The sequence below is a fragment of the Apodemus sylvaticus genome, chromosome 5, assembly GCF_947179515.1.
Source record: "Apodemus sylvaticus chromosome 5, mApoSyl1.1, whole genome shotgun sequence".
NCBI lineage: Eukaryota > Metazoa > Chordata > Mammalia > Rodentia > Muridae > Apodemus > Apodemus sylvaticus.
The window spans coordinates 11,165,517-11,178,246 of NC_067476.1; the positions used below are offsets into that span (position 1 = coordinate 11,165,517).

The following is a 12,730-nucleotide window of genomic DNA, read 5'->3' on the forward strand; positions in this document are numbered from 1 at the left end:
AGTGTGGGCCTTTGTGAGTCACCACACCCAGCTCGTTGTCTCGGTCCTTAAAATAGACCTAGCAAGTTTATCTCTGTGCGTGTACGCCTGTTTGCCGTGTGTGTGTGTGTGTGTGTGTGTGTGTGTGTGTGCGCACGCGCGCGCATGTATGTGTTTGCCATGTTCAGCATCAAGCCCACTGCCTGTGCAGGCTAGGCGGGTCCTCTAACCGCGCACTCGGCTACACTCCGGGCCCTTTTCTTCCTTTATTTAATCCCTGAGGAATCTAGCTTTAAGTCACAGCTGGTGTGGGGTTGGGACAAGCTGCACACCCAGTGTTTCAGACATGCGACTGGGGAGAGGCGTAAGGTAGTGTGAAGGCTAGGCAGCGGGCTGCTGGACGGGAGGGTGTGTGAGGTAGCTAGCTGCAGTCTGAGCTAGAGCCTTGATGAAGGAAGGGTCTGAGGACTACAAATGGTGCTTGATGTGTCAGGCCATGGAAAGGCTGTGAGAACTGAGCCTGGGAAGAAAGAGGCTTTGTTTCTTATTTTAGTTTTTGGTGCTAATTTGGGCTGTCCTCTGGTGGTATAATGAACCGCGGCTCATTAGAACCCCACAATTCAGACCTGTTTCCTCTATGCCTGCCTGTTTGTCTATCATCCATCCATCCATCCATCCATCCATCTATCTGTCAAGATAGAGTTTCTCTGTGCAGACCTGGCTATCCTAGAACTTGCTCTGTATTCTGTTGACCAAACTGGCTTCAAACTCAGGGCTCTGCAAGAAGAGTGGTCCTGGTGAGGGCTTCCACAGAGGAGAGAGCCTTGGTTGTGGTGTTTCAGGCCTGAGTTCAGCTTTCTAGATGGACCAGCTTCTGCCTTAGAACAGACATGTGAGTTCACTGTCATTTCCTAAGGGCTACCCCTGCTTTTGGGGTGTGTGTATATGTGGTGTGTGTGTGTGTGTGTGTGTGGTGTGGGGTGTGTGATGTGTGTGTGGTGTGTGTATGGTGTGTGTATGGTGTATGGGTCAGCTTGGGAATCAGTTCTCTTCCGCCTTTATGTGGGTTCCTGATTGAACTTAGGCCACCAGACTTGTGAGGCAAGCACTTACCTTCTGTGCCATCTTACCTGCCCCACACCTGGGTTTCTTTCATTCTTTGAAGATTCATTTAGATTTAAAAAAATATGTACTTTTATTTGTGTGTATGAGTGAGTGTTTTACCTGAATAGTGCTCACTGATTAGGAGGGGTTGGGGGGAGTCAGGTCCCCTGGAACTGGAGTTACAGATGCTTGTGAGCCACCACATTGGTGCTGGGAGCCAGACCTATAGAGGCCAGAAGAGGGCTTGGATCCCCTGGAGTGGAGTTGCAGCTAGACCCTCTGAAAGAGCAGAATGCACTCAACCTCTGGGCTGCCTCCCTCCATCCTTAAGGCCTGCTTTTCTGAATGCCTTATAGAGAGGTCCTGAGGGAGGAGGCCTAGCTGGGCTGGCCCAGGCTGACATCTGTGGCGCCCTCTGCGTGGGTTCTTCTTCATTTCCCTGCTGGTTTTACCCATGCACCAGAGGTCAGTCAGAAAGCCACTGCCTCAAGGTTGGCCTGATGTTGCTTTTGTGAGTGAGGTTTCCTCGAGACCCCCCCCACCCCCCACCCCAGTGTTACTTTTTTTACGTGATGTTTAGACGCTCTGGTGATGCATCAGGCAGGAGGTCCCGGTGCAGTGCAGAGTGCTTGCTTGTTGTCTGGCCTTGAATATATGAGCTGTTTGGGGACTCTCTGGTCTCTGTGAACCAGATGGCTGCTCACTGTGTCCCCGCGGCACCAAGTGGCCCAGTGTTTGGAGCATGTATTGGCCTGTGAGCATTGAAATGTCTGAAAAAAACAGTGGAATTAAAAAAAAAACATCTCTTTCAGGCAGGGTTCATATATGTAGCCCAGGTTGGCCCGTGTAACTGAGGATGGCCTTGAATGGAATGATTTTCCTGTTTCTCCCTCGGAACTGCTGAGATTACATCCATCACTGCCGCTGGCTCTGGGCCTTCCTTAGGCAAGTTGCTCTGATCTTTGGCCTGGATTTTGTGTTATTCTTTAGTTTTTTGAGTGAGAGTTAATGAGTTGATAAAAATTAAAGTTTAATTTTTGTTACATTTAAAAATGCGTGTGGGTGCAGTGTGTTTGAGGACACTCATGCCACCGTGCAGGACACTTTGAAGGTGGCTACTCTCTGTCTACCACATGGCTTTGGGGAACGAGCTCAGGACCTGACATCAGGCCACCAAGTCCGGAATGGAGATCACCTCTTCATCCGGGAGAATAGAGAGCTCCTGGGCCGCGCTACAACCCCTGCTGACACAGAGGCTTCCCAGAGCCGCAGCCTTCTAGGACAGTTCTGGTGCTGTGGGCCCCCACCATAAAGTTATTCCATTGCTGTTTCCTAGCTCATTTTACTACTGTATGATCGTGATGTTAGTAACTGAGCTGGTGTCTTGGAGGGTCCATGACCTCCCCAAACAACACCAAAATCCGAGTCTGAGTGTTTAAATATGTGACCCTACAGGAGGGTGCGGGTTCTCATTCACACCTGCACACCTGGCCTGGCCACAAGCACCATTGTGCCGCTGTGCCTTATTGCTGACCCTATAGCTGTTTCCGAGGTTGTTTACCTCACCTGCTCTTTCTGGGCAGGTCATGGTTCTGCCGTCGTGTCTCCCCGACCTTCCACATCTACCTCCTTTTCTGTGGGTGCCTCCCAACCACGCCCTTAGCTGCACTCGATGGTGTAGCTAGCTTCTGAGAGACCTCTGTGTTCTGAGCTGCTGGAGTCCTCGGTGATGCAGTTCCCAGGTTGAGGGCGAAGACTGAGAAGGCAGGAGATGGTACTGGCATCGGGCAGCTGTGAAGAGAATGGGCTTTCCCTGTGAAAGCCTGGCCTGTGAAGTCAGGGTGTGACTTAGAGCACTGACATCTGCAGGCCGCCCGTGAGCGCCTGGGTGGACGGCTGTCAGGATCCATCTTCGTCTTCCCTGCATACTGCGAGCACGTTGTTGCCGCAGCAGCTGAAGCCTGGGGTCCAGGCCTTGGGCTCGTTGACCTTGGATAAGATCTCTGTCCCAACAACTGGACGTGAATGCCCTCCTCTGTCAAAGGCTGACACAGGGTATCTTCTAAAAGGCTCTCATGAAGCGTCAGGGACCTGTGAGTGCTCAGGAATGCCCATGGCGGCTCTCGCTGCCCCCAGCCCCCAGGCAGGCCATTCCAGATTGCCTGGTCAGTCATCTGACCCTGGCCGCTACCCAAATGCAGAGTGAAATTAATCCTGTTACCCGGAAATGGCTTTTGATAAAATAGTGCGCTGGGAGACAGACCCAGTGGAGGACAGCCTGCCAGAACCTGCTGGGCAGGCGGGCCCTGTCTGGAGAGGCGTGGCCTGGTGTCAGTGCCTTTGTTGGCCGGAATCTCCTGGGTGGCTTTTGTTTCATCCCAGCCTGGGCCCCTGCTGTCTTTAGATCACGTGCCAAAGTGTGCATACTTAGACTTCTAAATGGCTTGTCTTTATTAGTTCTTTCTCTAGAGCTGTCTTCACGAGGGATTTTTTCCCCCCCTCATCTGCCTAAAAGCAGTATTTTCTCTTTAGCCAGTGATTTTCACAGTGCATCTGGGCCCCATAGAAGTGTTGCTGTGGGCCAGGATGGTCCCAGGCTGGACGCGGCATCTGCAATTTCTTCCAGTTTTCTCTATGGTACTAATGTTGCAGATTAGATTTTGTGTGGAGATAAAAAGAGGTTGTCACCTACAAAAAGAACAGAAGGCAGCAGACAGCCGTGGCTGTGTGCCAGGACCTGGAGTGTCTGGGCCAGTCTTGTCCCACAGACCCAGGTGTGAGTCAGGCTGCGAGGCATTAGGCCCTGACCTGCCCAGAGGCCGAAGCAGCTTTCTGATTGACAGGCAATGCTTGCCCAGGCTTGCCTCCTGCCGTCCTGGCTCCCCAGCTGGGGGTGAGTGGGAGTGTGTGTGCATGAGGAGAAGATGGGCAGATCTCTGGAGCGGGTTGAAAGCCCACTGACAGCTAGGGCTTCTGGACTGTGCTGTGAGAACCAGCTGGCAGATGGAAGAGCCAGGTGGGTGTGGTCTGGGTCAGGCCTCAAACCCCACAGGCTTTGGGGGATAGTTAATGTGGGAGTTGTAGCAGCTAGGGAAGGTAGCTGGTTGAGAGACCCGTATAGTGTTTAAGCAGGGTCTGTAATGCACTTTATAAAGAGGCAGGTGTAAAACGTCTCCACCTCAGTGCGGAGTCCTCTGGTGCTGTGTGCCTGGGCAGACCAACTTCCACGTGTGTGGTCTCCACCTGTGACTCTTGTGGGAATCCATGTCTGGCTCCTCCCCAACCCCTGTGGGGTTGTTTCTGTAACATTCCCAAAGCCTGGAAAGAGATGACAGAGATGTAAGTCCGGTGGCTGTACTTGGCTGGAGTTGTCCTGCGCTTGAGAGTTCTTGACCAGTAGCTGGGCAGCATCGAGGTGACTGAAGTCTGTTGTGGTCGGCAGGTTCCAGTCTCAGTGAACTGCTGTGTAGCTCTGGTGCAGGCCTAGTTTAAAATTTCCAGGCACCCCACTTCCCACGCTCAGGGCATCGCAGGAACACGGTGCCTTTTGAGTGGTTGTATTTACTGGGAACACACAGCTCAAGAAGCCGCTGTGGGTGGAGGCTGGAGAGATGGCTCAGTGGTTAAAGCTCTGACTGCTCTTATAGAGGTCCTGAGTTCAATTCCCAGCAACCACGTGGTAGCTCACAACCATCTGCCCTGGGATCCAGTGCCCTCTTTTTGTGTGTCTGAAGAGAGTGACAGTATACTCACGTACATTAAAAAAAAAAAAAAGGCAGTTGTGGACAGACCATGGTAACTGGACTTTGGCTATTTTGTTGCTTTTTTCTTTCATTCTTCAACCCCCTGACACCAGATAGGAGGGAAAAAGGAAAGAGGGGAAAGGAAAGAGATCCCTGAATAAGGTCAGGGGTCAGATGGGGGAGGAGTCCTGAGACATTATTGTTAGACTACTTTCCACCCTTGGAGTAAAGTTTCCTCTTGTTTCTTTTTTGTGCACTACCACTTAACAAACTGTGACCAACAACAACGAACCAACATTTATGTACCCTCTGAAAAGTCTGCAGAATTTAAAATGTCACACAATTGCAGAAACTCTGTAGCTGGCAGACCCACACCCCTGTTAGAGCACGCACGAGGCAAATCACAGTAGCTGTAGACAATCTGAGGCAGCCGCTCGCAGATACCACACCTGGGATGAAAACAGAAACATTTTCTTACAATATTTCTGTTTTTAAAGAAACCAGAATTTCAAAATTGTCATTACAGACCGTCTGCCCCCGATATATTTTAAATTCTCAAGAGGGGCCTGTGCCTTCTCCTGCAGGCCCAGGATTTGCTCAGGCTTCTGATTTTCCGTTTCCTTGGGGTGGGGGATGGGTGACCCCCTAGCTTCACCGGTGAGTACCAGGTAGGCATCCTGAGGGTTCTGTCACCTAGTCAGTGCCAGATGAAGGCTGTGGAGATAGAGATGACTCTGTTCATAAGGGCACTTTCTGTCAAGCCTGAAGTATCACGTTTCGTCTCTGGATCCCACTTGACTGAGGAGAGAACTGAGTCCCGTGAGTTGTCCTCTGACACAGAACTTACCTTAGTGGGGCGTTGGTGGCATACAAGGTTAATCCCAGCAACTCAGGAGGCAGAGGCAAGTGGACCTCTGTGAGTTCAAGGCCAGCCTGGTCTACAGAGTGGGTTGCAGGACTGCCAGGGCTGTACAGAGAAATACTGTCTCAGAAAAAAAAAAACCAAAAACATTTGCCTTAGACTCAAACCCAGCCATGCCCGCACGAGGATGGCCGCAAAGGCTTTGCACTCCCTTCTCCCTTGTCCATTTTGTTTCTGGTCTTTCCCTTTTTTTTGGACATAGGTCTCACCTCGTGACTCAGCTTTTAATTAATAATTCGTCTGAGTTTAAACTAATGCTGCTAATTGTGGCTGGGAAGGGGTGCCTGGGCAGGACATCCTCCTCACTGGTCACTGTGCTCAGGGACCACAGGAGTCCAAGGCCCAAGATGGCAGCGTGCCCCTCAGGTGACCGTGAGTCAGGGCAACGTCTAGTTTGTCCTCTGTTGTGCCCACGTTTGGCCTTGTGTAGGGTCAGCACGTGCGTGTGATTGAAGGCTTCTGTTTTGGTGGTAACGTACTATACATACTGAGTGGCTTGAATCACGGATCTCTTCTCTTCTGCTTCTGATGTGCCCTGATGAGCAGTGCCTCCCAGGGCTATAGCCAGGCTGCCGGCAGGGCTGCGTGAGGTGGGCAGGAGTCCAGACCCTGCTCTAGGACCCCTCAGAACTCCTGTTGGGCGTCTACACTGTGCAAGCTGGTTTGCCATCTCCCCCCCCCCCCCCCCACCTTAGTGTAGTCACAGCTACAGCATCCCTTTGCTGGCCGGCTCTGGGAATGAGGACTCTTCTTCTTGGTTTAGGGACCTTGTAACATTGAACAGACCTAGCCACAGTCCAGGTTTGTAATCTGTCTCGCTGCCGCTGGACAGGTCTCCACTCCACCCTAACCTTGGCATTTATATTTCTTTGAAATAAATATTACCAAAAAATCTACCATTTCTCAGGCTCGAGGGTACAGAGATAGGTCAGTTGCCACACCTGTTTTCCGGTTGGAGACTGTCCAGTGAAGCAGGGTACGGGCCCATCGCTCGCATGGTGAGCATTGGGCTAGTGTTCAGGGTAAGGCATCTTTGCAGACCAGGCTAACCCTGAAGTCTCACTCTCCTGCCTCTGCATTGTGGGGATTATAATATGCGGGGGGGGGGGGGGGGGGGCAATGCCTGTTGGAGCTGTCTTGTTTTCAGCTACTTTATTGGGTTCTTACTTCCCTTCAACCCCTCCCCCCACCCCACTAGCTAGAAGAGAAAGGTTGAAGAGGAAGGGGGTGTAGACCTCTTCAGCCAACAAGATAGACTACTTCCTGCTGACTGGGGGCTTTGGGTTCCTGGGGCCAGCCCAGTCTTTGTCCTCAGGATGTGCCCACTTCTCCTGTCTCCTGCTCGTGCTGCAGCTGCCTGCACCACAGGCCCTCTCAGCTTTCTCACACTCTCCAGAGCTCCCAGAACGAAACCACCTGTAGCTGGCAAAGATCCTGCCCCTCCTAGAGCACAAGACAGTCATAGTTAGGGGGAGGGGACAAACTGAAGCAGCCCCATATGCCACCACTGGGATTAAAACAGATGATACATTCACATAATAGAACTGAGGTTTTGAAGAAACCAAAACTCTCACTGTAGATAACTGACTGCTGGGGATTTCTGTCCAAGTCATCTCTTCTGTTTCAGATTAGTAGTTTGAGTTGACACCAGTGTGGACTACCCAACCCCACCCAGTTTATAAGGAAATGAACTTTCTGAGGCTTTTATTTTATGTATATGAGTGTTTAGCTTGTATGTTTTTGTGTGTGTGTGTGTGTGTGTGTGTGTGTGTGTGGTGGAGTCCAGAGAAGGATATTGGATTCCCTTGGAACTGCGGTTACAGCTGATTTGAACCACCATGTGCTGGGATTCAAACCTGGGTCCTCTGGAAGAGCAGTCAGTGACCATAAGCACTGAGCCATGCCCCCTACCCACACAACTTTATTTTTGGCAAGGCAGTTGTCTCTTTTTCTGGAATGTGGTCTGGCATCTCAGTCCGAGTGCAGTGTGTGGTGGTTAGATTTGGGTGGCTAGCAGACCCATCGCTGCAGAAATGGCTTGTTTATTTGGTAGGGACAGTCCATACACTCCGCCCGCTGTTTTGAAGCGCTCCATTAATTGCTGTCCACCCTGACTTTCCTGTTCCACTCTAGACTATTCAGACCTAAATCCTCCAACCCAGCATTCCTCCCCCCGACCCTTTGACCCTCTCCATTTCCCAGCCTCCGGTAGGTACTGCTTTTCTGCCTGCTTCTTGGAGATTGACTTTTTAAAAATGTGACGTGTTTATTTTGCACATGCATTGAGAGGACCACTGTGAGAGTTGATTCTGCCCACCCTGAGGGCTCCAGGATAGAACTCAGGCTGTCCGGCATAGCACTAGGCCCCATCTCACCTCCACATGTAAGTCACCGCGTGTGGAGTGTCTTCTGGTACCCGAACCTCTACACTTTATTCATTTGTTTGTTTGTTTGTTTTTGTAGTTCTGTTTTTCGAGACAGGGTTTCTCTGTGTAGCCTTGGCTGTCCTGGAACTCACTCTGTAGACCAGGCTGGCCTCGAACTTAGAAATCCGCCTGCCTCTGCCTCCCAGAGTGCTGGGATTACAGGCATGCACCACCACTGCCCGGCTGTTTTTTTTTTTTTTTTCTTTTTTTTCTTTTTTATGGCTAGGTAATATTCCATGCACACTTCTGTTCATCTGCCCACGACCCTGGTTGACTGTGTCCTGGTTGACTGTGTGCATATTGGCTGTTGTGACTAGAGCTGTCCAAACATGTCGGGCCGCTGTGTCTTCACGCGCTGTTCTCAGCCCTGCATAAGGACTCAGGAGCGCTCCCATGGATAGGGATTCGAAGGCCCTCCTCCGCACTCTACCCTGGTGCATCCAGCTCATAGCAACTGTTTCTTCTTTGCACCATCTCCAGTCTCCAGCGTTTGTGGGTTTCCCCCTCTCTTTTTTGGTGATTGGCAACTGTGACTGGGGTGGCATGGTGTCCCTCAAACATCAAGGAGACTTTTGAGTCAACATGTACTCGAGGTTCTGTGACGTGCTAGTTATGCTGAAGTGGCTCACGTCTGGGCCTGGGGGAAGAATGCTATTAGCAGAGCAGGTCGTACCCATCCCTGGAGGTTTAGGAGAGGGAGGGCTGGCCCGAGGTCAGCCCCTCGTGATCCTGGGTACTTATCCTGATCCCCGGCCGGACACGGAGCCGAGGCTTCTCACTGATGGCCAGTGAGCACTGGAAGGCTTTGTCTGTTGTGAAGTTCTTTGCGTAGGTGGGCTTGGCCGGGTGGGTCCATGCTCCGGTGCTGAGTCTGATCACTTTCAGTAGCCTCGCATTCCTGGGCCTCTCCCCTCACCACAGCTGTGGGCTAGAATTTGAATGGAGAAGGGAATTACACACAGCCAGGGTGGCTGGGACCGTGCTGGGAACTGAGAGGAAGGGCTGTCTCTCCGTGGGGGGAGAATGCCGAGAAGGCCAGGGGACGCCCTTATGCCCGAGCACCAGCCTTCCATGTGCATTGCTTTTTAAGATTTATTTATTTCGTGTATGTGAGTACACCATCACTGTCTTCAGACACACCAGAAGAGGGCATCAGATCCCATTACGGATGGTTGTGAGCCACCATGTGGTTGCTGGGATCTGAACTAAGGACCTTTAGAAGAGCAGTCAGTGCTCTTAACCACTGAGCCAACTCTCCATGTGCATTTTTAAAATTAAGATTAATATATTTCTGTGTGTGTGTGTGTGTGTGTGTGTGTTTACAGATGCCTGGTGTGCTTGTGGAAGTCAGAGAACAACTTCCAGGGGTTACTTCTGTCCTGCCACTGTTTTTAGGTTTGTTCAGCAGATGCCTTTATTGCACTAAGCTGCATCTGTGGGAGCCCCCAGATCCCCCCTCCCCCACCTCCCGATTTTCAAGACAGGGTTTTACTGGCTGTCCTGGAACTGCTTCACCTGCCTTGAGCGCTAGGATTAAAGGCGTGCCCACCGCCACCGCCTCCTGGCCCACAAGCACGTCTCCAGGGCCTTTTCTGGTACACACTGTGCATTCACACGCTCCTGCAGTGCCTGGCCAGCCCTGGTTTGTGCCAGAGCTGACACCTGCGCCTTTGATGTGTGGGAGACTCAGCTCCATCCACACAGATGTGACGTCTGCGGCTCCGTCTCAGCTTTTGTTTTCTGTGCCTATTGTAATCCAGCCTTGCTTCTCATGCTTCCTAGTCTAAGGTCGTGGTGTAGGGATCTGTCTCAGACACCATCTTGTTGGGTGCCAGATGCCTCCCAACAACAGATACACTGATGTGTTCTAGGCAGGTAGCTTCAGGACAGGCGCACAGTGGCAGACACACTGTGACAGCAGTCTCCCTCTCCCTTTTCTTAGTCACCCTGTGAGCCATTAAGGACATGTGACTGTGACACTCTCGCTTTTGTTCCGTACTCTGCTTCCAGGGTTAGGAAGTCACGGGCTTTGTCCAGGCTTCAAGTTCAGCATCTGGTGTAGAGAAGGAACAAGGCAGTGAAGGTTGGTCTCCATCTCCGTTTCACTGAGCACAGAGTTCACTGGTGGTGGATGGGCACTTCGTGTTGGAATGACTGAATGAGGGAATGAATGAATGAATGAGTGAATTAAGAGCAGACAAGGAGAGTGCTGAGCTGTACTGACAGGGTAGAAGCTTCCCATCCTTGAAGTTTGTCGAGGTTTGTCTTAGTGAGGGGAGGCGCTGGTTCAGGCTCTCCCCGCCGCCCACCGCCCGCCGCCCGCAGCGTGGATGCTCCTCTCCAGGTGCTGGCTCCCTACCTGGCCCAATCTGTCCTTGGCTTCCAGGCTGGGCTGCTCCTCCTGATGCCTCTGTGCCTTAGCCTCAGGCAGGCTGTGTGACTCCCTTAGGCTAACTTGCTGCCTTTTTGGAAGAGCTGGAAGTCAGGAGTGTCGGTCCATTTTAAAGAGTTGTCCTTGATTTGGAGAGTGACCAAGTGTGTCAAAATCTATTTACGGTGTGGCATGGCAGTGGTCTCCAGCTTGTTTTACCAGCAAGTCTTGAGTGGGGGTGGGGTAGCCCAGGCTATCTGCAGAGCAGGCTGCCTGAATCGAGCGCCTGTGGGTGGGGTAGCCCAGGCTATCCGCCTGGAGTGAGCACCTGTGCATAAACGCTGAGGACATTTTCCTTGGGACAGCCCCTGGCTGTCGTGTACATCTTCAGCATGTCCTCGATTGCTGAAGGATTCACTCCTGAGTTGTCAGGATTGGTAACTGACCTCCTCTTTTCCATTTCAAAGGCAAATCGGGAGCGGGTGCCGAGAAAAATTTCCTTACTAGATGACATTTCATCGCAATGTCCGATCGTTTGGGGCAAATAACCCAGGGCAAGGATGGGAAAAGCAAGTACTCCACTCTCAGCCTGTTTGACAAGTACAAAGGGAGGTCAGTAGGCGCGGTCAGATCCTCAGGTAAGGCCCAGTCAAGGCCCTCTTCCGTCCGCTTGCTTCCCTTGTGAGATGGCCAGGCCCGGCCAGGCACTCGTGCCCCTCGTCAGTCTGGGCAGGCAGGTGGGGTGACAGCATTTCCTGGGTCTGACTTTGTGGAACAGAGTGGAACAAGTTTGGGGAGGATTTGCTGCCACCCACAAGGCCTTCCTGGGGGTTCTTGGGCACAGCCACGACCATGTCATGGTGCAGGGGAGGTCACTGTGGGCTGAGCTTCCTAGGCCTAGCTGCACCCTGTACCCCGAGCTTCTCCAGCTGCCTCCTGCTGAGGTAGACCTGCAGATCCCAGCAGTCCTCTGTCTCGGAGGCTGCCAGAGGCTGGAGCGACTACCAACCACCTCTCGCTTGCCTTAGCTTTTCTCCTTAGTCTGAGTAGTGGTGTGTGGTGTGGCCTTTCCTCCCGTGAGGTGTGTGCTCGAGCCCATGTCCTTTCCCTTGCAGTTATTCCTAGACATGGCTTACAGAGTCTCGGGAAAGTTGCCACAGCCCGGCGTATGCCGCCGCCTGCAAACCTGCCAAGCCTGAAGTCTGAAAACAAGGGAAACGACCCCAACATCGTGATAGTTCCCAAGGACGGGACAGGATGGGCCAACAAGCAGGACCAGCAAGACCCAAAGAGGTGAGCCGCAGGAGGAGGGGGGTGACTGGGTGGGGAGCCGCAGGAGGAGGGGGTGACTGGGTGGGGAGCCGCAGGAGGAGGGGGTGACTGGGTGGGGAGCCGCAGGAGGGGGGGTGACTGGGTGGGGAGCCGCAGGAGGGGGTGATGGGGGTGGGGATGGACTGCCATGGAGTACCTCGCAGAGGGAGAGCCCCGGGAGTCAGGCGTGTGGACAGGCTTCTGAGACGCTGCATGCGTGCTCTCTCTCTCTCTCTCTCTCTCTCTCTCTCTCTCTCTCTCTCTCTCTCTCTCTCTCTCTCTCTCTCTCTCTCTCTCTCTCTCTCTCCTGCTCCCCTTTGCTCAGTGAGCTGATTACTAAGTAGCATTTCTTTGGATAACCGTGTCCGCAAGGGAATGTGTACAGTGATTGCAGTCTGTCCCCAGAGAACCATGAGGTTACAGCAGGGACCCTGTGAGCTCCATGTTAGGAGGTGTAGCTTGGCAGCTACAGCCTTAGAGACCAAAGTCCTGAGCCGGGTGTCTCTCGAGAGCCCAGCTCCTCCGACGATGAGCCTTCTGTGTTCTCTGCCTGTGTCTCTGCGTATCTGGGAGGAAGCCATGCCCTAAGAGAGGCTCCAGAGGCAGCAGCCTCCGGTTAGAGCGTGCTCCTGGGCCCTGGGTTGTTTAAACAGTCTGCAGCCAGGGCTAGTGGTGCACACCTTTAACCCCATCACTCAGGAGGCAGAGACAACGAATCTCTATAAGTTTGATGCTAACCTGGTCTGCATAGTTAATTCCAGGATAGCCAGGGCTACATGGTGAGACATTGTCTCAAACAAAAACAAAACAAAAAATATTGTGCAGTCAGTTTGTGAGGGGTGCTGTGGATTGGGGGTACATCGCAACTGTCGGG

At 52.4% G+C, this 12,730-nt stretch overlaps 2 protein-coding genes across 10 annotated transcripts in view; one reads left to right on the plus strand and one right to left on the minus strand.

Annotated features, from left to right (window-relative positions):
* Positions 1-12,730, minus strand: part of LOC127684043 (REST corepressor 2-like) — a 33,083-nt gene that overhangs the window by 19,663 nt on the left and 690 nt on the right. The window contains exon 3 of the mRNA XM_052181010.1: positions 11,013-11,134. Within this exon, the coding sequence (XP_052036970.1) occupies positions 11,013-11,134 (122 nt within the window). The remainder of the gene's footprint in view (positions 1-11,012; positions 11,135-12,730) is intronic.
* The window catches only part of Prrc2b (proline rich coiled-coil 2B), an 84,782-nt gene that overhangs the window by 19,413 nt on the left and 52,639 nt on the right, over positions 1-12,730 (plus strand). For 8 of the 9 annotated variants that reach the window (XM_052182152.1, XM_052182147.1, XM_052182149.1 and 5 more), the window contains exons 2-3: positions 11,013-11,183; positions 11,661-11,838. In XM_052182152.1, coding sequence (XP_052038112.1) covers positions 11,069-11,183; positions 11,661-11,838 — 293 coding nt within the window. In that variant the 5' untranslated portion in view covers positions 11,013-11,068. Of the gene's footprint in view, positions 1-11,012; positions 11,184-11,660; positions 11,839-12,730 lie in introns of those variants that run through there. The other variant, XM_052182151.1, reaches the window with a different exon arrangement.